The sequence below is a fragment of the Anolis carolinensis genome, unplaced genomic scaffold (genome assembly GCF_035594765.1).
Source record: "Anolis carolinensis isolate JA03-04 unplaced genomic scaffold, rAnoCar3.1.pri scaffold_9, whole genome shotgun sequence".
Classification (NCBI taxonomy): domain Eukaryota; kingdom Metazoa; phylum Chordata; class Lepidosauria; order Squamata; family Dactyloidae; genus Anolis; species Anolis carolinensis.
Window position 1 is genome coordinate 27765949 of NW_026943820.1, and position 25243 is coordinate 27791191.

The 25243-nt window shown below is 41.6% G+C and overlaps 1 protein-coding gene across 2 annotated transcripts in view; it reads right to left on the minus strand.

Annotated features, from left to right (window-relative positions):
• The window catches only part of hydin (HYDIN axonemal central pair apparatus protein), a 160276-nt gene that overhangs the window by 89422 nt on the left and 45611 nt on the right, over positions 1-25243 (minus strand). For both annotated transcript variants that reach the window (XM_062961682.1, XM_062961683.1), the window contains exons 21-27: positions 19878-20021; positions 17404-17547; positions 16141-16454; positions 5399-5515; positions 5170-5275; positions 2773-2892; positions 254-463 (exon numbers count right to left, since the gene is read on the minus strand). In XM_062961682.1, the coding sequence (XP_062817752.1) occupies positions 254-463; positions 2773-2892; positions 5170-5275; positions 5399-5515; positions 16141-16454; positions 17404-17547; positions 19878-20021 (1155 nt within the window). The remainder of the gene's footprint in view (positions 1-253; positions 464-2772; positions 2893-5169; positions 5276-5398; positions 5516-16140; positions 16455-17403; positions 17548-19877; positions 20022-25243) is intronic.

Consider the following 25243-nt stretch of genomic DNA (forward strand, 5'->3'; position numbering starts at 1 on the left):
TACAATATATTATATTATAAAACTGAGGGCGGGGGCCAGGTAAATGACCTCGGAGGGCCGCATCCGGCCCCCGGGCCTTAGTTTGGGGACCCCTGCTTCAGACCCTCTGCTGGAGAATCATACCAATTAGAACCAATTAGGAAATGACATTTGTAACCCAGGAACAAAAACTGTGTTACAGGGTGTTGTTTGGGTTTCAGAGAGGGCCGGGCGGAGGATCGGGGCCGGAGTGGCGCAGGCTCTGAAGCGCTACCTGGAGTCCGTAGTCAATCTCCTTTCGGTCGAAGGTGTAGCTGACCAGGGAGGCCTCTCCGCTCAGGAAGACCTCGTAGGTGGGGCCCCCTTCCACTTCACAGAGGGCTTTCACGCGGGCCACGATGTCGGCGTGGCCGTAGAAGGTGAAGGACATCTTCTGGGTCTCCTTGGGCAGCAGGGTGCCAAAGAGGGGCATGATGTCGAACACCTGGCGGGGAGGAGAGCGGCAATGGCAGCATGAGAGAAGGCTCCCAAGCAGCTGGCTTGCCTGACCCTTCACTGGGAATGGCAATCTCTTCGAACTCACTGCCCATCAAAATCAGGCAAGCCCCCACTCTTTTAGCCTTCAGGAAAGATTTAAAAACCTGGCTTTTCCAATGTGCTTTCGGAGAGTAACTATTACACACTTCTTTTGTTACTCCCCCCAACATCTATCCTCTAGATTGTTTTTCTATCTTATGTCCCTGTTCCCCGTGGTTGTATTCTTATCCTTTTCTCACCCCAAGTTGTAACTAAGTGTCTCATGCGGCCCGCCCTGTTATATTGTTTTTGTTTTTGTTTTTTTGATTGTGTGTTGCACTGTACATGATTATTTATTGTATTGTTTAATTGTATTATGATATGTTGTTTTTATATTTTGCTATATTGTACTGTTCTGGGCATGGCCCCATGTAAGCCGCCCCGAGTCCCCATTGGGGAGATGGTGGCGGGGTATAAATAAAGTTTTATTATTATTATTATTATTATTATTATTATTATTATTATTATTATTATTATTGGAGCAGCAAAAGAAGGCAGAGCAGCAGGCGTGAGGAAGGGATGGAATGAATGGTACATTCAGAGTCTGGCTGGAGCCTTGAAAGCTCTGGCAAGGCTGAAGGCACCATCCCAAAATTGGAACCCAGAAAACGGCATGATGGGGACCTTCATATGTCCCTGTCCCCTGTGGTGTACTCCTTTGTCTCTCTCACTCCGAGTTTTTATCTCTGTGTTCATGCGGCCCGCCCTTGTTTTTATTGGTTCTTGGATTTCTTGATGTAATGTATATTATTATTTATTGTATTGTTTTAATTGTGTTATGATATGTTGTTTTTATTTTATTATTTTGTACTGCTCTGGGCATGGCCCCATGTTAGCCGCCCCGAGTCCCCGTTGGGGAGATGGTGGCAGGGTATAAATAAAGTTTATTATTATTATTATTATTATTATTATTATTATTATTATTATTATTATTATTATAAAGGAGGCAAAGAGTTTCATGAACTCGGTCTACCTGCCTCTCTTCTCCAAGCAGCATTAGGCCTCAAAGGAGAAGGGACGGTGAATATGAATGTTGAATGTATTTGGAGTGAATGCTGAGTATATGTGATGCTTCCCCTTTGTCATATTATACTATACTAATATTATAATATATTGTATATACATAAAGTATTGATGATAATATTATGATGTAATACAATGTAATAATAACACTAATAATAATAATAATACACTATTATAATTGTATATTTATATTACATGTAATATTACTAATAATATTGCAATATAGTCATATAGTACAATATAATAATATACAGGGTGTTTGAAAAAAAACTCCCTCATTTTAATGTATTTATACTTAAAACTAGGGAGTTCCTTTTCAAACCCTCTGTATAATGCTTATATAGTGCTTATATAGTGCTATACTAATAATATAATGTATTGTATGTATATATAACTTGTAAGCTGCCCTGAGTCCCCTTCAGGGTTAGAAGGGCAGGATATAAATGTCACTAATAAATAATAGGTTAAAGGTAAAGGTTTTCTCCTGACGATAAGTCCAGTCATGATGGACTCTGGGGGTTGGTGCTCATCTCCATTTTTAAGCCAAAGAGCCGGCGTTGTCCGTAGACACCTCCAAGGTCATGTGGCCACTGGCATGACTGCATGGAGCGCTGTTACCTTCCTGCCGGAGTGGTACCTATTGATCTACTCGCATTTTGCATGTTTTCTAACTGCTAGGTTGGCAGAAGCTGGGGCTAACAGTGGGTGCTCACTCTGCTCCCTAGATTCGAACCTGCGACCTTTCGGTCTGCAAGTTCAGCAGCTCAGTGTAACTAATATATAAAACCCAGTACTGGAGCGTGTGTGTCTACCTCTCTCTTTCTCTGAAAGTGCCTGATGTACTCTGTTCCATTGAAAGTGGATTAAATAACATTTTAAGGTTCAGAAAGTATTCATGACAATATAGCCCCATTTCAGAATGCAGATTAACTGCACTGAACTGGATTATATGGCAGCGTAGACTCATATAACCGAGCTCATTGTTCGGTTATTGCATTATATGAGTCTACACCAGGCATGGGCCAACTACCGGCTGTTAAAAATTGTGGGAGTTGGAAGTCCAAAACACCTGGGGTGCCCAAGTTGGCTCATGCCTGGTCTACACTGACCATTATGATGCAGGTTTAAAAGGATGTGTCCCCCCCACCATCCCAAGCCCTCCGCATCTGGATGCCACAGGGCCCGGCAGCTCACTTCTTCCACGCCGGTCTGGTGCTGCACCACGGCGTCCATGCACCAAAAGGGCTCCTTGGTCTCCGGCTGGCTCTTCTTTGAAAGCTCCTCCCCTGCTTCCTCCACAGCTGCCGGCAAACACTAAGAAAGCAGAAGAGCAGAAATATGCAGCATGAGAAGGCAGAGAATATTCTCAAGGAGGAACAAGCAGCCTCTCATCAGGGAGGGTTTAGGCTGAATGGCTCGTTACACTATGCCACAAAATTTGCAAAATGTTCTGTTCCTGGTTGGAAAGTGTTGTTCCCTGTTTAATTGTGTTGTCCTGGCCTTGAAAGTCATTGTTCTACTCCAGAGAATTTGTTTTTGTGGCTGCCACTAACTATATTGAATTGGTTGAATTGGTTATTGAAATATCTCAATGAGATATTTATTGAAAATGTGCTACAACAGGATCAACTTTTTTCCATGTTTTTATGATAGACCCAATTAGGAAAGGGCATTTATAACCCAGGAACAAATATCATGTTACATAGTGTTAATGCCCCTGAACTCTTCACATCTAACCTTACCGGACTATAGCCCTAAACACCTACATGGCGATGGCAGGGATTATCCTGAAGCCATTGGGCTCCCTAGCCAAGTAGAGGGAAAGCCTCAGAAAAAAAGCTCTTCCCTGCCATGTTCATGGGCACCTGTGTTTGCAGACACAAAAAGCTCTTCACCTTGGGGCTTCTCTTGCTATCATGGACCGGTATCACACTAAAGCTGACAAGAGTAGGCAAAATATATGCCTCCCATCTGAAATCCTGTGGCTGCCTCCTCTTGCAGAATCCTGGGGCTTGTCATTTAGGGGAGGGGCCTAAAATACCCAGTTAACTACAAGCCCCAGAATTCTGCAGGAAGAGGAAGCCACAGGATTTTAGATGGGATGCATAAACTTTGCCTACGTTTTCAGCTCTAGAGTGACAACGCACGTGGTCAATACTGTAAGTGTCCTATTTTGTCTTTCAAGAACAGCCTTAAAACACTGTGGTAAATAAATGAAAACTACTTTACTTCAGCAAAACATAAAGTACAGCACACTCAGTGAAATAATACAAAAGAAAGCAAGGAAGTCTTAGGGCAAACACAGTCTCTGATAAATTCCCAAATCAAATAGCAATCTTACTTCATCTGCATCTCAGGAGCAGTTTCCCAGATGCAGACTTGAAGCAGGCACAAGGGGAGTGAAGAGTCAGTTTGTTACCACCAAGAGCTGACTGCATCTGCTTCTGCTTTATAGCCCCGAGTCCCCTCCCAGCTGCTAAGTCAGTTCCTAATTACTCAGATGCATTTCTGGCAGCTATTCTAGCTGAACAACATCTCTGCTCTGCTTCCTTTCGCCTCTCCTGAAATGTGGGTACTTGCAAAATCTCCTCCTCAGATTCCAACTCACTGTGATGTCCCATGGGCCACGGAGTCCTGATCCCAGTGCCATTGTAGCTGATGAGGAGGAAAACAGGGGATTTTTGCCGGCTCAGCAAGAGCCGGAATCTTTCCAGATGCCTGTTGTTGATGTTTCTGCCCGAGAGCCCATTATGGACGACCTTGACCAGGCCTTCCCCACTGCCTCCCCTCCTTTTCCCAGGAAACAGTCCTATGCGGCGGACAGGAGCCAGAAAGAGCAGGTTCGGAGGAGCTTGAGAACAGCAGCTAAACAAGACACTAATTAGCCATGTTCCCCTGGGAAATTCTAGGGAGGAATGCATCTGGAAGTAGATGTGTTTCGTTCTTCCTTTCCCTTGGGAAAGGAAGCTGGACACCTCCTTTGCAGAGAAATGAAACTGGGATAAAAGTGCTGGACACGAAGGATTCCATGCGGAGTCAACAAATCTACTTCGGGAGTGATTTCGTGGTTCCAGCCAAGTGTGGACTTCGTAAGTCCGCAACTCCAGTTCCTTGTCTTGCCTTGTCTAACCAAGTATTCAAGAAATATCTTGTCTTGTTTCCAGCCTTGGACCTTGCATCTAGTATCAATCCTTGTTTCTAACTTTGCTGTGGACTTACTTTGAACCTTGGAAAGGATTTAGACGTTTCCCCACTCTATTGCTTGCAAATAGTGTGTGTTTTGGTTTGGATCTTCAACTTTGGACTCTAATATAAAATATTGGACAATATAATTTTGGACTATTTCTGACCTTTCCTGAAAGGTCTGTTATTGGACTATATTTCCTACTTGTTTTTATTATTCTTACATATTTCCTTAATAAAGAGATTAGATAGTTTTTGGCCTCCGTGTGTCGGTTCTTAGTGCTCTCGCTGCCCTGGGCGTGACACTCACCCTCAGATTCATGAACACTTTCCTGCTCCCCTTCCTCTTCTGAAGAAGAGGAATCCCTAACATAGCAATGGGATAGAGAGTTTTCAGTAATGACTGACCTGGATTCCAGAGGCACTAGGTTCTGCTGCCATGGCCTCCACAGGCTCCTTAAGAGAAACCACTTCTCCACTGGTAGTTGGGGCAGCTTCTTCCCCGGCTTCTTCCCTGGGATAGAAAGTGATTGACCGCTTACTGAAAATGCCTGTGTGATGGGGTGGGGGTCCATAGGGCGGCCGTCTCTTGTATGGCTGGGCCAGGCATACTCAATATGTCTCAATATTAACTCACCCCAGGGACTCTCCACTCTCGGTATGGCTCAACGTGAGTGTGGACAGTGGCTGTGGGGCCTCGGGCTCTTTGACAACCTCCTCTTCCGGGAGGGGTTTCACTCCCCTTGGGCTGAACCTGGAAAAGGAAACAACATAACTTCCTAAGTGAAAAGAGAAAGGCTATGTTTCCTCTGCTGGGCCGCACTAGACCATCCTCAATAGGAGAAGGAAACACACAAGGAGAGGAGCTGGAACATTCAGAAGATAGAGAGGAGACAGAGAAGCCCTCTTTGAATACTTGAAAACATTTTTGGTCAGGAGTGATTCTTTGGACACTCTTTGAGCCTTTGGATGTGTCAATTGTGTGCTTTGGCCACATAATAATATTAATAATAATATTAATAATAATAATTTTTATTGATTAGCCCTTAGGCCATATCAGGATACTGACCAACACAACGAAGCTTGATACAACTTAATAAAAATCTATGTAATAAGACCATAATAACATAGTAAAATTCTATGTCTCAATGGTCTCCAGTTTACTTCATGAGACATTTGGAGTTTTCCCTCTGATCAGATATTGATATACATTCTTGAGTGGGGAGGATTGGCGGAAGATAGAAATGTGAAAGGCACAACACTAAACAAAAGTTTCTCATTGAGTCCCAAGAAATGTTTATATGTTATATTATATACTATATTATACATAGGAGCCCCCAATGGCGCAGCGGGTTAAACCACTGAGCTGCTGAACTTACTGACCGAAAGGTAGGAGGTTCGAATTCGAGGAGCGGGGTTAGTCCCAGCTTCTGCAAACTTAGCAGTTCGAAAACATGTCCCTAGATTCGGACACGACTAGACTTATTAATGTCAGGAAAAACCTTTACCTTACCTATCTTATACATAATGTATGGGCCAACTTTTTGACACATTGTGTTTAAAAATTTGACAAATGAACAAAGCAAGAATGAACTTGGAAACTTGAATACATGAATTCCAAGAACATAGGGACAAAAAATGGGAGCTGATATTGTATACAGCCGCTATTCTTGTGGCTTGCTGGGTTTTATAGTATCTTTTAAATGTATTGCTGTTTTAAGTGAAATTGGGTTCCTTTTATTGTTATTAATTTATACTTTTCTGCATTTTGTTGTACTAGTATATTGTTACACTATTGAGTGCTTTTTGTGACCCGCCCCGAGTCCCTTTGAGGAGATGCTGTCAGGATACACATAAAGTTGTTTATTATTATTATTATTATATTATCATTAAGTTAAATAAGACACTAATAATAATAATAATAATAATAATAATAATAATAATAATAAGTGTATTTATATCCCACCTCCATCTCCCCTGAAGGGGACTTACAGTAAAGTAAGATAAAACTGAATATATACATCATATTTCCCCTACAATTTACCCCAATAACGACAAAACAACAACTGCAATTATGACGATGACGATGATGATGAAGATGAAGATGATGATGATTATTATTTCTTACCTGCCTCTCCTAGTGGCTCGGGGAGGGTTACAACACAGTTAAAACACATAACAGTATGTAACACAATTTTGGTTCCTGGGTTACCAATGTCATTTCCTAATTGGTTGTATCATAAAAACATGGAGAAAGTTTATTAAACTGCCAAAACTTGGTTTCTGCAGGAGGAATGTCTTGCAGGACATTTTGCTCTAGCTTTCCAATGAATATCACAAATAAAGTTTCAACTAAATACAACCTAGTTTGTGGCAGCCACAAAAACAAAGTTTCTGGAGTAGAATAACCAACTTCAAAAGTAAGGATGGCACAATCAAAGAGGAAATAACATTTTCAAACCAGGCACAGAAAAGGTTTTAAATTTTGTTACATGGTGTGCTCACATGTCCTCCCTGGGCACACTGAGCTCAGTAAATGGCTGGAGGCAGAGCCATTGATAAAGCGGCTGCCTCAGTCACCTCACAGAAAGTGGCAAATGGAGAGAAAATAGGCAATGTTAACAAAAAAAAGCCTGGATTGTGATGGAGCTGTCCATGGTCCTGAACCCTTCCCTCAATCTGCTCAATGCTCTAGCTCGCTGCTTCTTAAACTGTGGGCCCTGACCCCAAATGAGGTCCAATGTACTCAATGTTGGGATCATGAACAATTTGGCAACAGCAAAAGGTGTCTGAGTGCTAGACAAATCTGATACCAACAATATGCTGTGTTTACAGTGTATTTTGAGAAATTGCAAGTCCCCGGTAACACAGCAGGTTAAACCGCTGAGCTGCTAAACCTGCTGACGGAAAGGTTGGCGGTTCAAATATGTGGACCAGGGTAAGCTCCCAATGTTAGCCCCAGCTTCTTCCAACCTAGCAGTTCAAAAACATGCAATATGAGTAGATCAATAGGGACTGCTCCAGTGGGAAAGTAATGGCGCTCCATGCAGCCATGTCGGCCACATGACCTTGGAGGCAGATCTAGTATAATGCCAAGTTTTTAACTTTGTTTGTGTTTTTAAATACATTATAACTGTATCCTCAATTCGCTTCTGACACGATAAATAAATTTAAGATAACATCTACAGAAGGTCTTTTGTTCATGACTTGGGGACTGCCTGCAATACATATGTATGCAGTATGTCTTGGGGCCTAAATAGCAATGCCTCCCAAGGAGATCCAAGATGCACACACAGTACATTTGTCCCTCAATGCATCCTGATGTTAAAGCAGAAAGTCAAGGTTTGTACAGAAAAAGAGAGAAGGTTCTGCTTAGAACTGGGGCTGGAGAAAGGAGCCGGAAACACTGCCACAAGGTTCCCGTGGCCTTCAAGAAGCAGCAAGAAAGAATCCATGCCGTTGACTGTAGGGCAGGAGAAAGATCCAACAGTATTTTTCTGTATTGAGGGAGCAACTGGGCCAGCCGGGGCGTGTGTGTGTGCCTCAAGCATCTGAAACCAGCTCATCACCAGCCAATAAACTCATCATACAGAAGAGGCCCCCTCCTGCTTGATTATGCAAGCAAAATTCAATCTGTTGTGTTTCCGGCGTGAGGTCAGGAAAAGATGCAGCTTCTGCTTGTCTGGTCTGGCCAATGTCAGCTAAATCCAAGCAGGGCACATTGTGGGAAGGACGAAGAGGCTGCTCCTTCCTCTTGGCCAGCTGGCCAATGCCCACTTTTTATGGGCTGCCCCTTATACCTGCCTAGCAATGTTTGGTGCAAAACATCTTGCACCAGGAGCAGCTATGTACCTCCTTGCTGGCCAGCTTAAGGGGTGATGTAACCACCAGGGTTCACACAAGGACGTGCCTCTTGTTTGCTGCAGAGCAGAGGTCTAGTTGGACTGCACATCTCAGCAGCCCCTGTGTTGCACCTCAGCACTGGTTCACCTTGCCCTTAACACACACTCCACCACAGCAAACTTGAGTTTTACAGTTTATCGATAAAAGGTGGCAAAGTCATAATAAAAAGCAGTAAAGAAAACAATTATCTAAATGCAAAGGCAATCTGCAGAATATAGTTCAAAGTCTCTGTAGAATATAGTTCAAAGTCTCTAATATAGCAAATCAGGCTTGAAAACAAGGTAGTGTGAACTCCAAAATGCAATCCAAAACACAGAATCTAGACATGAAGAAAAACAAGAATCCTTTTCCATGAGCAGAGACAAGGCAGGAATTAAGCTTCCAAAATCAACGTTGCTTTGTCTGAAATCTTTCCCTGTTTTCTCTCTATTTAACCATGCTTACAGGCTAAGAAGCATTTCTCTGTCCTTGAGTTCCCACACATTTCCCAGCTATTCTCAGAGAGCGTCTGGGACGATGAACTCTTAACCTTAACCTTGTATCTCTATCCAAGGAAGACTCCTCTGACTCACTGCCAGAGCCACCTGGGCTTTGTTGATGTTCTAAATCTTGTGAAAGGTCACTCTTATCAGAAATTTCTGCTTCCCTACTAGCCTGTGACCTTTCTGACACTTCAGAGCCTTCAACATTTCCTTGGTCAGCCTGTATAAACCCAAATCCCCCTTCATCATCAGACTGAACCACAATACCCTGTCCATTGGCCCAATGGTGGCAGAAGCTGAGAGTGGCCACTCCTCATGACCCTGAGAAGGGCACTTCACGGCCACCTGCTCTTTAATTGTGAAATCAGGGTTTGTTCTTTGTTTTTGGCCTTTGGATGATGTGTCAGAGGCAATGCACCAGGCTCCACGCAGTCCCATTTCTACTACAGCGAGCCTTCAAACACATCAAGCTATGCTCCTCCGATGGGCTAAATAACAGACGCCAAAGGAGGTGCTCCAGTGACTCATTTGCACTGCACTTGATCGCTTGGCTTTACTTTCTCCTCTTTTTGCCTCTTTCTCCTTGTTACTGCCATTACTTCAAGGCAAGTTGAATTGCCTACGAAACTTGAAGGGAGTAAGAAATGGACCCCCTTTGCCTGGGGGCAGACACAGCCCAACTCGTAATGCAGATGGTAACGCTCTCTGACAAGAGCGGTTGGGAAGGATGGGGTCCAGAGATGGAGGGCTCCAGCTTCAGAGGCGTCAGCATTTCATACATTCAGGGATGACATGCACTTCACTGTCAGCAACATGTGGAACGTAGAGAGATGTAGAAAGCGGTGGTGGAGGATATTTATTTTAACCCTCGGTTGCATGGTTCGATGGTGGGACAGAAGTATCATAATAAGCAACAAACAAATGAAGCAGAGGTGGCAACAGCTCTCCGGAGTCTTTCCTCACTTTTGGAAGCTCAGTTGGAAAGGACTGGTCTGGAAGTCTCTGTGTGCACCCCAGTGCTCTGCACATCCCAAGATCACTACTTCACTTCACTTCCCTTTATTTCTTAATTAGTCGCTTTCCACCAGAGTGCTTCGAGTGACTTACAATTTAAAATATCATTCCACAATATAAAAAAAACATTCAACATAAAAATATTCAACCTAAAAACATTCAACCTAAAAACATTCAGCAGTGACTATTTGGCAAATTAGCCAAGTCTTGAGCGCTTTTACAAAAGGTCGCAACTCCAACATTGCTCTACGTAACACAATATGAAAAAATGTTCTGTTCCTGGTTCAAAAGTGTTATTTCCTCTTTAATTGTACAGTCCTTACTTTGAAAGTTCTACTCCAGCAACTTCATTTTTGTGGCATAAACTATGTTGAATGGACTGAGACTCAATGATGAGATATTCGTTGAAAAGCTAGAGCAAAATGTGCTATAACAGGATGCCCCTCTCACAGAAATAAAGTTTTGGCAGTTTAATACACTTTTTCTATATTTTTATAATAGAACCAACCCAGTTACAGAAACTGTGTTCCAGAGTGTGCTAAAGTGCACTGTGGTGCAACTTCTTTGGAGGAGCTTTGTTCTGGATAGCTTTCCCCATGGGATGGCCTGGTTGGCTCTCCAGCACTTAATGCGCACCTGGGATCCAGCAAAGCAAAGGAAAGGACGCACTGGATGTCTTCCAAAAGGGAAACCCCATCAATGGAGAGGCTGAACTGAGAGTGTCTGCCAGAGGATTCTTCCAGTGGAAGAGTCTTCAAGTTTGCAAATGACATCAAACTAGGATGGATAGCTAACACTCCAGAAGACAGGAGAAGAATTCAAAATGATCTTAACAGATTAGAGAGATGGGCCGAAACTAACAAAATGAAGTTCAGCAGGGACAAATGCAAGAGACTCCACTTAGGCAGAAAAAAATGGAAATCAAAGATACATAATGGGGGACAGTGTCTGGCTCGAGAGCAGTACGTGCAAAAAAAGTCCTTGGAGTCCTTGTGGACAAGTTAAACATGAGCCAACAATGTGATGCAGCAGCTAAAAAAGCCAACGGATTTTGGCCTGCATCAATAGGAGATGTCTAGATCCAGGGAAGTCCTGCTCCCCGTCTATTCCGCCTTGGTCAGACCACTCCTGAAATCACACTGTGTCCAATTCTGGGCACCACAGTTGAAAGGAGATGTTGACAAGCTGGAATAATGTGTCCAGAGGAGAGTGACTAAAATGATCAAGGGTCTGGAGAACAAGCCCTATAAGGAGCGGCTTAAAGAGCTGGGCATGTTTAGCCTGCAGAAGAGAAGGCTGAGAGGAGACATGATAGCCATGTACAAGCTTGTTTTCTGCTGCCCTGCAGACTAGGACGCAAGGGAACAAGGGCTTCAAACTACAGGAAAGGAGATTCCACCTGAACATCAGGAAGAACTTCCTCACTGTGAGAAGGGCTGTTTGGCAGTGGAACTCTCTCCCCCGGACTGTGGTGGAGGCTCCTTCTTTGGAGGCTTTTAAGCAGAGGCTGGATGGCCATCTGTCGGGGGTGCTTTGAAGGCGATTTCCTGCTTCTTGACGGGGGGTTGGACTGGATGGCCCATGAGGTCTCTTCCAAGTCTATGATTCTATGATTCTATGATTCTAAGACAGACCACACCTTCTCTCTCTCCTTTCCCTCTTTCCCTTTCCCTCTTTTTTGGTCTGCCCTCCCTCTCTTTCCACATTCTCGGCTGTGCGACTTTGAGGGCAGCGAAGGGGGGATCGTTCCAGTCATCCGCAATGTATGCCAAAGTAGGAGGGAGCGTTTTTTCCATGCGAGCCCTCCCAAGGGGAGAAAACATGAAAGGTTAAGGCTGAATAATTAGACAAACACCATAAAAGTCTGCCCTAATTATAAGGTCCAGAAATAAAACTAAATAAATTGCATTCCTCACCCCTTGCTGAAAAAACAGATGTTAATCCGAGTGACAATTAGCAGCCGTGATGAAAAGGGCCCAGAGTGGAGAGAGCGGCTGTGACCTGCTTTCCATTTACCAGACTGTCAGGCTGCATTAGCTGCATGCGCTCCTTCCAGATACACATGGAATGGGAAAGGAAAGAACATCTGGCAAGCTGTTCCTGTTCCTGGACGTTTAATGAAGAAGCGAAGGTGCCAACAGCTTGGAGGACGAGGGGCAGCCAAAGGGGCTTATTAGCAGGAGAAGGAAGGAAGGCAGGAAGGCAAAGCAGGGCATGGATGCTGAGTCTCCAAGGGAAGAAGGCTCTCCAGAAGACGTCTCCGCTCAAGGAAAAGGCCAGAGCACATTTTAATGTGCTCTGGCCTTTTCCTTGAGCTGAGACGTCTTCTGGAGAGCATCCTGTGAAAATGTGGAGGGTTATTGCCATACATGACAACGGCAGCAAGAGTGATCTACGCTCAAGGATGGAAAGACTCAATGATGCCGTCACAAAACAATTGTCTTATGAAAATAAATGAACTTGCAGAAATGGATAAACTTACTATGTTGATTGAGGAGACATCTCTAATTAACTTCAAGAAAGGCTGGGACCCAATCATTAAAGAAGGAGTCTTTTAAGATCTAGTCGGGAGAAGCTGTTTTCAATTTTGATATGTTTTAATGGGTTTTAACGGTGAATCTTTTAATACTGTTTATATCTCTGTTTTAATTTTTTATATTTACATATTTTAAATAGCTAAAGCAATAGTATTCCCCATAGTAACCTATTGATGTGAGAGCTGGATAATAAGGAAGGCTGGGTGAAGGAAGATAGATGCCTTTGAACTTTGGTGCTGGAGGAAAATTCTGAGAGTGCTTTGGACCTTGGCAAGAAGATCCAACCAGTCCATCCTCCAGGAAATAATGCCCAATGGCTGCTCACTGGAGGGAAGGATATTGGAGGCAAAGTTGAAGTATTTTGGCCACATCATGAGAAGACAGGAAAGCTTGGAGAAGATCATAATGCTGAGGAAAATAGAAGGAAAAAGGAAGAGGGGCCGACCAAGGGTGAAATGAATAGATAGTATCCTCAAAGTGACTGGCTTAATCTCAAAGGAGATGGGGGTGGTGACGGCTGATAGGGAGCTCTGGCGTGGACTGGTCCATGAGGTCACAAAGAGTCGGAAGCCACTGAGCGAATAAACAACAACATATTTTAATCTGTATGTGAATGTTTTTATGTCAAGCTGATTTGAGTCCCCTTCCAGGAGAGATAAAGTGGGGTATAAATATAATAATAATAAACATATTATTATTATTATTATTATTATTATTATTATTATTATTATTATTATTATTAGATACACAACAAGATGAGTACACAGCAAACAAGATCACTATGCTGGCTGTTGTACTGGATCACATCTCGGACACTTCCCAAGTGTCTAGGACTGTGTGATGTATCAGTAAATAATGTGTGCAGATATGAGTAGGGTGGGTTTTGCAGTTGACAAGTGATTTTGTCAGCGCTGATGGTTTTCAAGTGCTGGCCAAGGTCTTTAGGCCCTGTGCTCATTGTGCCGATCATCACTGGGACCCCCTTGATTGACTTGTGCCAGAGTCTTTGAAGTTCGATCTTTAAATCCTCGTATCGAGTAAGCTTTTCCAGTTGCTACTTATCAATCCTGCTATCACCTGGCATTGCAACATCGTTGTTGTTGTTGTTGTTGTTGTTGTTGTTGTTGTTGCGTTCCTCATGGGGAAAAGGGGTCTCCACTGGAGCTTTATCCCTATTCCTATTTCCACAACAAACCAAACTTTCCAAAATCCAATGATCACAGGCACAGAAAGTGAGGTGGAATCTTCTGACCAGGGGCACAGGCAACAGAATAAATGCTGCAGGGGTGTCAAACCTTCCCTATTTTATGCAAAGCTAAAAGATAGATAGACAGATAGATAGAGATAGAGATATAGATATATATGGAGAGGGTTACACTTTAAAAATGTCCCTGTTCCAACTTACAAACACATTCAATTTAATAATAACAGACCTACAGAACCGATCTTGTTAATAACTTGGGGACTTCAAGATGCAGAAAGCCAACAGCCTGCAGGTGGAGAGATCCACACAAGGTGCCAAGCAGAAGCCCCTTGACAAAGATGGAAACCGGGCTCCCCAAACAGCGATGCCAGTGTTTCCCCCCCCCCCCTCTTCCTCCTCCCCTCTCCCCAACATGGGTCTTTCCATTGGGCCAAGGCCTGTTCTCCAAGGGAAATTGCTTATTGATCTTATTTGGGATGGCAGCCTGTCAAATGCTGCCTGGCTACATTCGCCGGTCCTCCCGAGGCATTGTGGAAACAAATCCATTGACTGCTTGAATTGAATGAGTGGCCAGAGCCAAGTTTTGGAGAGTGGCCACCCTGCTTCTCACGCTCAGGAGGACTGGAGCCAGTCTGGCCCACAGCCATTCCGGCTGCCTTTCCTGTGTTCGAAAGCGAAATCGGAAAGCCATTGAACAAAGTGGGAAGCAGTTGTTTCAGTTGTGTAGGCGACATTCATCCAATGGGGAGAGAACGTATTCCCAGACAGTGCAGAACTACAAATCCCTTTGTCCACTTATTAGGATGATCAATGGGAAGGAGTACACAGATTTTGGCAGCCCAGAAACATCCAGGAAATTCCAAAACACAATTTCCTCTCCTATGTTATTCCTATCCTTGTCATTATGAGATTTTGTTGTTGGGTTTTTTGTGGGAGCAGAGTATCAGAGATGGCAGAGGCAACACAACACTGAAGATGGGTGAAAACTATAGGAAAAATGGAGCGACAAAAGAGCAATGACCTGTCCAAGGTTAAGGCAAGAGCAAAGACCTGCTAAGAGGGATATCGAGCCTCTTTGGTACTTTGATTGTGCTTTTCCTGCTTGAAAGCAGAAGGGGGTTGGACTGGATGGCCTTTGGGAGTCTCTTCCAATATTATTATTATTACTATTAGTAAAAAATATTAATATGGAGGCTGGATGGCTACCTGTCAGGGGTGCTTTGATTGTGCTTTTCCTGCAGGGCAGAATGGGGTTGGACTAGATGGCCCATGTGGTCTCTTCCAACATTATTATTATTATTATTATTATTATTATTATTATTATTATTATTATTATTATGCCTTATGGAATGCCTTGCCGCCCTATATGAGAGCCATGCGTGAGTTAGGGCCTTTTACCCTAGCACTTAAGACCAGGCTTTTTACTAGAGCTTTTGATCTATGTTAATTTTATCAATATTTGTATGTATGTATTTTTATCCTTTACAATTTTATCTTGTAAATCGCCTAGAGCATCTTGGATGGAGGGTGATTAATAAGTAATTAGATGATGATGATGATGATGATGATGATTATTATTATTATTATTGTAGAGTCTCAATTATCCAACATAAATGGGCCGGCAAAAAATGTTGGATAATAAGGAGGGATTAAGAAAAAGCCTATTAAATGCCAAAATTACGTTATGATTTTACAAATTAAGCACCAAAAACATCATGTTTTACAACAAATAGACAGAAAAAGCAGTTCAAAAGATGGTAATGTTATGTAGTTTATGAATTTAGCACCAAAACATCGCAATGTATTGAAAACATTGTCTAAAAATACATTGACTACTAACAAATTGACTATAAATAAAGATAGAATTGCAGAAAATGAACTTACAGTAGCAACATTGTCAGAAATTGAATCCATAAAAAGTTAAATCCTTGCTGCCTAGAGAAACAGCTGTGGATCGGGGCGGGAGGCAAACTGCGTTGGATAATCCAGAATGTTGGATAAGCAAATGTTGGGTATGTGAGACTCTACTGTATTATTATTATTATGGCTGGATGGCCATCTGTTAGGCATGCTTTGTGCTTTTCCTGCAGGGCAGAAGGAGGGTTGGACTAGAGCCCTTTGCCTCCCCTGTCCCACACCAATGGCTAACTCGCCCAAAGACGTCTCCTTCTCTTTTCACACAGAGAGAGCCCTCAAAAGAAAAATATGAAAGTGTGAACTCCCCAAGAATGTTTCTCACCGGATGATGCAGCCCGGCTCATTGGTTAGGAAGGACCACCGGTACTTGACATGAAGAGGGCTGCAGTTGGTCATGGTGACATCGCGGATCATTTCGGTGTCATTCAAGATGCAGCCAAAGTCCAAGTTCATGGTCTGGAACTGGAGGTTTGGGAAGTAGACCTCTCCTCGGAGGTTGATGTGGTCGATGTGGGGGTGCTCCAGGTAGCGGATGGTCAGGACTTCCTCCGCTGCGCGGTTGTACAGGTCGTCCTTGTAGAGGGGGTCGAACCGGATGCAGAGGTGCCGCGTCTCCTCAACCTCCATCAGCAAGGGCTGGATTGGGGAAGAAGCAGAAGAGAGAGGTGCCATGACTTCCCTTGATCTAGCAGACACTAGACTCCTTTGGATGCAGGCCAAAATCCCATTGGGCTTTGAGCTACTACTTCACACTGCCGCCTCTGAATGAAGAAGGTGATGAGTATGCATGTAAATGAATGTATGTGGAGTGAATGCTGAGAGGATATGTTTCCTTTTTGTCTGTGTAACCAATATAGCCATTACAAAACCAGTCCTGTGTATGTGTGTCTACTTCTTTCTCTGAAAATGCCTGATAGCAATCTGCCCCTCTGGAAAACAGATCAAAGAACATTTTTAAGGTTCAAAAGGTATTCACGGTTGGTGGGGACGAGAGAGAGAGCCTTCTCCGTGGTGGCCCCCCGGCTCTGGAACCCGCTCCCCAGGGAAATCAGGCAAGCCCCCACCCTGGTAGCATTCAGAAAGAGCTTGAAAACCTGGCTCTTTACTCAAGCCTTTAGATAAAGATTGCTAATCCAGAAGCAATCTGTATCTGTGACCATTCTTGTACCGGTTTGCACCTTTTACCTTTGTCAACTCGATATAGACACAGGGTCTATTCCCATCCCAATTTGCACTTCCAGAATTTGCAGCACTTTATCAGTCACCTTGTGTTTACAATATTTATATGGTGCACCTTACCCAGTCTACTTTTACAATCTCTCAGTTTTAATCCATATTTTTATTAGTTCTTGTTTTTTATTGGCTAATGTTTAATTTTATTATTATTATTATTGTGCAAGTTGTTGTCTATTGCTGTGTTTTATACTGCTACTGTTTTTATTTGGGCTTGGCCCCATGTAAGCCGCCCTGAGTCCCCTCCGGGGAGATAGAGGCGGGGTATAAAAATAAAGTTGTTGTTATTATTATTATTATTATTATTATTATTATTATTATTATTATTATTCGCAACAGAGTCTCTCCATACCTGGTGAGGTGCTGTCAGCTTTTCGTGGTCAGTGTCGCAAAGGCGGAAGGGTTCTTGCAAAGAAAGTAACAGACTGAGCGGCAAAGGAGAGACGTTCTTCAAGGCCAGAGGCTCATACTGTGCCTCCAAGATATCCCTGGGGTTCTGCAGAAAAGAGGAAGCCAAAAGCATTGTATGCTTGCATTTGAATCATGTTTTAGTATGTAATTTTATAGATGTACTAGCTGTGCCCGGTCATGCGTTGCTGTGGCGTAATCCTAAGTGGGGTTTTCTTTGTGGTATTCAAGGTGGCTTAGAAAGGATTCCCCTAGGTATGAAGCAGCCAGGCTTTGAAGCTGCAAGGCTATTCAATGGTAATCAAGTTGGCCAACTATGGAGTTCCCTTGGTATGGTGCAGCCAGGCTTTGAAGCTGCAGGGTCACTCCTTGGAAAGGGATGAGTATTGTGGCCAAATTTGGTGTGATTTGGCCCAGTGGTTTTGTTGTTAACTTGGTCCTAATTATGCACATTACATTTATATAGATTTAACCATGCTGTGCCCCGCCTTGAGCCAGAAGGAGAGCTGGGTAATAAATCATCATCATCATCATCATCTATTTTATACAATAGTAAAACAAGGGACTCTAATGACTCTAGTTACGAAACCAGATACCCATAGATCGGTGTAGTCAGCTTCAGCACGAACAAGAACACAAAGGTATATAAAATCCAGGTTATCTGTTTTGAATTGGATTATATGGCAGTGTAGACTCATATCATACAATTCAACGCAGTTAATGTGGATTATCTGATTTGACAATCTGGGTTATATGGCAGTGTAGAAAGGGTCCTGGTTTTTCTTTCCAAGAATATAATTGACGGCTTTTCTCTTCTTAGTTGCAGCAATATATAGAGTGTATACAGTGTTCCCTCACTACTTCATGGTTAACTTTTCACGGTTTTTCAATAAACTCTAAAAGACTATTATAAATCATAAAAAATGGCAATTTACAGCCTAACGGGAGGAGGAGGCGAATTATCAACACACAATTGGTTGATAAAGACTTAAAATAGTGTATAACTACTAAAATAATGTATAAATATTAAAATAAATATAGTGTCCCTACTTCGCAGATTTTCACTTATTGCGGGTGATCCTGGAACTTAACCCCAGCGATAAGTGAGGGAACACTGTATAATGTATACAAACTTTACCGTTTTTCTCTCTCTCGATTCCAACAGCAATCTCTCCAACAACCATCATCCATCTTTCATTAACCCTCATTAGGGAGAACACATCTTTTATACTTCTCCCACTGCATCAGCCTCCACATTCTAATTACAGTGACACAGCACATGTGGTTAGACCTATGGTATTAACCCCATTAGCACTGAAGAAATGCCAGGTAATTCATAAATCTTGACAATATTATTATTATTATTATTATTATTATTATTATTATTATTATTATTATTATTATTATTATTGGCACTTCTCATGTCTTACTGCCAAGCCCAATCCATGATGAGACACAACATGTGACAATGACTGTATGAGTTACCGTATATACTTGAGTATATGCCGACCCGAATATAAGCCGAGGCACCTAATTTTACCACAAAAAAACTGGGAAAACATTGACTCCAGTATAAGCTGAGGGTGGTAAATTTCAGAAATAAAAACAGATACCAATAAAATTACATTAATTGCGGCATCAGTAGGTTAAATGTTTTTGAATATTTACGTAAAGCTCAAATTTAAGATAAGACTGTCCAACTCTGATCAAATCATTATTCTCATCTTCTTCAATGTAAATGTGCTTATGTATCCTTTTAATAATAATAGAGTAAAATAATACATGTAATAATAATAATAAATACAGGAAAATGATACATGTAATAATAAATAGAGTAAAATAAAAATGCAATAATAATAATAAGATCAGAGTGAAATAATAAATGTATTAATAATAATAAAAAATAGAGTAAAATAAATGTAATGGTAGCAACAATAATAGAGAAAAATGATAAATGTAATAATACCAATAGTAATAGAGAAAAATAATAAATGTAATAATACGCTGACCCAAATATAAGCCAACCAGGATCCTCACGCGAGTATAAACCGAGGGGGGCTTTTTCAGTCTTAAAAAAAGAGCTGAAAAACTAGGCTTATACTCGAGTATATACAGTACATATATTTAAATCATTTATTGGGTTGAACTGAGATACAGTGTTGATGGTCTATGTTGCTGATTCCTGTATTACTTCATTCTTCGTGTGTTGTGTTTTTGCCGAATGTTTTAGGCCCCTTTTACACTGCCATATAATCCAGACTATCAAAGCAAGTAATCCATTTTATCTGCCATGAACTGGATTGTATGAGTCTACACTGCCAGATAATCCAGTTCAAAGTTAACATCCAGTTAAATCTGGATGTTATATGGCAGTGTAGAAGGGGCCTTAGAGAGGAGCCTTAGGATCAAAGCACTGACCTTTTCCACTCGGAAAGTGATCTCTTTGGAAGAGATCTGGAGCACGGGGGCAATAAACTGGCAGGAGACGTCAACCGTCATGATGAACTCCTTCCCAGACTGCTTCCCTATGATGGCGTGGCAAATCAACTTTTCTTGGATGACCTGGGCAAGGAGGAAAAAAGTGGTGGAGATAGGTGTTTGATTTATAGTTTCCTCCTTTCTCTATCACATCCTCCCTACACTGCGCACAGGACTCAAGGCAAGCTATTAAAATCAACCCAAACATTGCAGAGTCTTTTATCAGTAGTTAGCAGAGTTTTTACTGCACAGCCTCTGACCTTGTGCCATTTATTGTTTTAAGAAAACACTTTAACTCTGGTTTTCATCCACACTCACAGTGGAGGCATTAATCTTGACACGTTGCTTATATAAAACTACTAGCTGTGCCCGGCCACGCGTTGCTGTGGCAAAGTGGTGGTGGTATTGGTTAAAAATTGTTGTGTAATTTTTATTTGATGTTATTTGTATTTTTTTATAAATTTTATTGTAAGTTATCTTTTTATTATATTTTATTATTTTCTTGTATTATTTTTAGTGATTTTCTGTTATAGTATTTTATTGTATTAATTTTTTAGTGTTTTTAATTATTTTTTAGTGTTTTTTATTATTTTTATTGGGTTGCTAGGAGACCAAGTTGGAGGAGCTTAGCCTTCTAACTGGCAGCAATTGGATAAAAACAGTTATTCCTCTCTCTCTCTAATTAGGACTTTATTTTTCTTTTCTTTTTGTTGTATCAACCTAGAGCCGTGGATGATGGGTTGTGTTGTCAAATTTCGAGGTTGGGGGGCAAGTTATTACAAAACTGGGGGGTGGGCACAGTTGCCTCATTTCTAAAGTGTTTCTAAAGCATACCTAGTGAAAATGTTGTTACTAAAACGAGACTAATGAAATTTCATTACTATTTCATTACAGTAATTGAGCATAATTAAATTACTATAATTGGGTAAATTTCAGGGGGCCCTATTTCCCTCATTTTTAAAGATATTGGGGTGAAACTTGCTAAAATGGTAGAAAACATTGCCCACTGTTAGCCCACCAAATTTCAGAACGTTTCACTTATCCACAGATTTTTGGGGAATTTTCAAAGTTTTTATAAACAACATTTTTAATAATAATGAAAATCTGTTCCTACTTTGAAAGTGTTATTTCCTGTTTAATTGTGTAGTCTTTACTTTGAAAGTAGTTGTTCTACTTCAGAAACTTTGTTTTTGTGGCAGAAACTTTGTTAAATTGGCGGACACTCAACAAAGCAAAATGTGCCATAGGACGATGTCCCTCGCAGTTTTTGCAGTGTAATAAACTTTCACCATGTTTTTATGACAGAACCAATTAGGAACTGTTATTTATAACCCAGGAACAGAAATCATAGTGCTGAATGTTAACAAATGTATTGGAACTTTGCCTGGCTACAAGCTGATCTTCTCTCCTAATTAGAATCATAGAATCATAGAATAGTAGAGTTGGAAGAGACCTCATGGGCCATCCAGTCCAACCCCCTGCCAAGAAGCAGGAAATCGCATTCAAAGCACCCCCGACAGATGGCCATCCAGCCTCTGCTTAAAAGCCTCCAAAGAAGGAGCCTCCATCACAATCCGGGGCAGAGAGTTCCACTGTCGAACAGCCCTTCTCACAGTGAGGAAGTTCTTCCTGATGTTCAGGTGGAATCTCCTTTCCTGTAGTTTGAAGCCATTGTTCCGTGTCCTAGTCTGCAGGGCAGCAGAAAACAAGCTCCCTCCCTCCTCCCTATGACTTCCCTTCACGTATTTGTACATGGCTATCATGTCTCCTCTCAGCCTTCTCTTTTGCAGGCTAAACATGCCCAGCTCTTTAAGCCGCTCCTCATAGGGCTTGTTCTCCAGACCCTTGCTGGGATTTATAGTTCACCTACAATCAAATAGCATTCAGAACTCCATCAATGATGGAATTGAACCAAACTTGGCACACCGAACTCCCATGACCAACAAGAAATGCTGGAAGGGATTGGTGGGCATTGGTCTTGAGTTTGGGAGTTGTAGTTCACCTACATCCAGACAGCACTGTGGACCCAAACAATGATGGATCTGGACCAAACTTGGCACAAATACTCAATATGCCTAAATTTGAACACTGGTGGAGTTTGGGGAAAATAGACCTTGACATTTGGAAGTTCTAGTTGCTGGGATTTATAGTTCACCTACAATCAAATAGCATTCAGAACTCCATTAATGATGGAATTGAACCAAACTTGGCACACCGAACTCCCATGACCAACAGGAAATACTGGAAGGGATTGGTGGGCATTGACCTTGAGTTTTGGAGTTATAGTTCACCTACATCCAGACAGCACTATGGACTCAAACAATGATGAATTTGGATCAAACTTGGCACAAATACTCAACATGTCCAAATGTGAATACTGGTGGAGTTTGGGGAAAATAGACCTTGATATTTGGGAGTTGTAGTTGCTGGGATTTATAGTTCACCTACAGTCAAAGAGCACTCTGAACTCCACCAACAATCGAATTGAGCCAAACTTCTCACACAGAACTCAATTGGGGCTTTTTATTCTGATGCATACTGGGAAATGTAGTTTAGGGCAAATCCTTTTGAATTTTATGGCATAGGGCTCCTCCTCTTCCAAAACTACATTTCCCAAAGTTCTATGCTGTTCCCAAAATGCACTGCTCCCTCTTTTCATGGCTCCTAATTAATTCCAGGCAGGCAGACCTTTTGGTTTAATGGCTTTGCTTCCTTGCACTCAATATGAAACTGACTTTGGGTGCCTTCAGAGATTTACAAAACTAAAATGAAAAAGTATGGAGTAAGTATTGATTCTAAAATATTTGGTATGGGCAACGCAAACGCTTCGGATATGGCTTCCGACTTACAAAACTTCAGATTTTCTTACAATTTCCGACACTTCTGAATTTTTTGCACATGCCTAAAATATACATCAGGATCCCAGATCCCAGATATCAGCAACAGATGTATAGCGAGAAGCGAGACTCATGGCAAGAGAAAGCACTTGTTCTGCTACCTACTTTTATACCATAGCTTCTCGTCATCAAACAGGGACAACAGGAAATGATACAATTCTCATCATGCCCATCACATGGCCATGACTTGGTTCCACATCACCAACTACTTAAACCTTCATTGGGTGTGTGTCAGATGTGGATGATGGATTTGAGGCAGATATATTGAGACACTTACAGCCATCTGTCTCAATTCTCCCCTCTATTCAGCAACTCAGCATCTGTCTAGTAACACGAACAAATAAATCTGCATAGCTGTCTGCCAATCTCAGCGGTAATAATTTTTTATTTACACAGCTATGTACAAAGATAGCAGCCGGAGCTGCTCGGACACATGGTGCTCTCACAGCAAGATTAATGGCAACTACAAGAACTCTTATCAGTAAAGAATAGTGCTTCCCAAATTCCATTCTCTGTGACATGTTTCCTTCTATGTAGGCAAAAGCGGAAGTATCATTCCTTTTCTCTCTAGGCAGTAAATCATTGCTCTATGCGATTAACTACTTCAGTACTGGATCGCTTACTGAAGCAAACTTACACACTTACATTGAAACAATGAGTTAAACATTTCACTACATTTAACCATTACCTTGACAGGTGTGACCACACATCCATTAGAACTGTATTTTTCCAACTAGTAATGCACAATGGGGTTACAGACAATGCATTTCTATCTAACAGTGCATTATCTACCTAACATCATGGTCAGTCCTCAGAATGGAAGCCAGGGACAACACAACTGGGTCAGATGAGCAGATAATAGACCCACTGATTCGCCTTCTTATTGTCATTATTGTCATTTCTAGTACTTTAATGACTATGTCAATTACGTAACTACCTCCCCCCGATTTGACACATTCGCCCTTTGGCCTAGATTTGTGTTTTATATCTGTTTTTAACGCTTTTTCTTGCAAGATTGTTTTTATGATGGTTTTACTGATATTGTTGATTTATTGTTGTAAATTTATGTGTTTTGATTTGTTTTTATATTGTGATGTTGGGCAAGGCCCCATGTGAGCCGCCTCGAGTCCCTACGGGGAGATGGGGCGGGATACAAGAATAAAATTATTATTATTATTATTATTATTATTATTATTATTATTATTATTATTATTATTATTAGGCTGTTTCTTATTATGTCTGCCCTTAAAGATCCTATTGTTGATGTCCAGGTCAGGAGAAGGAGCTGCTTTTGTTCAGTATAACTTTTCCCTTTCTGAATACAAATTGCCTGATGCCAGTTGCATAATTTCCCCCAACATCGAGAGAAAACGTTCTCATCAAGGTCTTCTGCAGCTCATTAATTATGTATTTTAAACATTTTAGTCAGCTTTAAGGGCAAAAATCCTAGGCAATGTGCATCACGTACTCACATTCTATACCAAAAACAGCAGAATAAAACCCATTGGCCTCAGCGATACCAAAAAGGATCCAGTTCAGAAACAACTACAGCTACAGCTAAAACACAACAACTTCCAAGGAACGAAACTGGGAGTCACTGAGCTCGGTTCAGGCCCCGCTCGTCTCTTTTGTATAACAAGGGCTGTTTCTGCTTCAATGGTATTTGGAAGAAGAGCATATAGTCGCTATAGTAACAAGCATAAAGCTCTAATGATGTGGTTACAGCAACTTTTGATGCTCCGAGCAACCTTTGAAAGCAGCTGCTCATTTGAGAAGGCAATTAAAGAAGAATACGCAATGTCCCCCTAAAAAAGGAAATATGGGGCCAGAGAAGCTCACTTTCTACCTGAAATGCAATAAACCAAGAGTGTGATGAAGCAGCTAAAAAAGCCAATGAGATTTTGGGCTGCATGAAATATATAGTACTAGCTGTGCCCGGCCACGCGTTGCTGTGGCAAAGTGGTGGTGGTATTGGTTAAAAATTGTTGTGTAATTTTTATTTGTCATTATTTGCATTTTTAATTAATTTTATTGTAAGTTATATTTTTATTTATTATATTTTATTATTTTCTTGTATTATTTTTAGTTATTTTCTGTTATTATAGTATTTTATTGTATTAATTTTTAGTGTTTTTTTATTATTTTTTATTGGGTTGCTAGGAGACCAAGTTGGAGGAGCTTAGCCTTCTAACTGGCAGCAATTGGATAAAAGCAATATTTCCTCTCGCTCTAATTAGGACTTTATTTTTCTTTTCTTTTTGTTGTATCAACCTAGAGGCGTGGATGACGGGTTGTGTTGTCAAATTTCGAGGTTGGGGGGCCTGTAGTTTTGTTGTTTTGTGGGTCGCCGTGATGCCATCACTCTTTTATATATATAGATAGTGTCCAAATCAAGGGAAGTAATGGTGC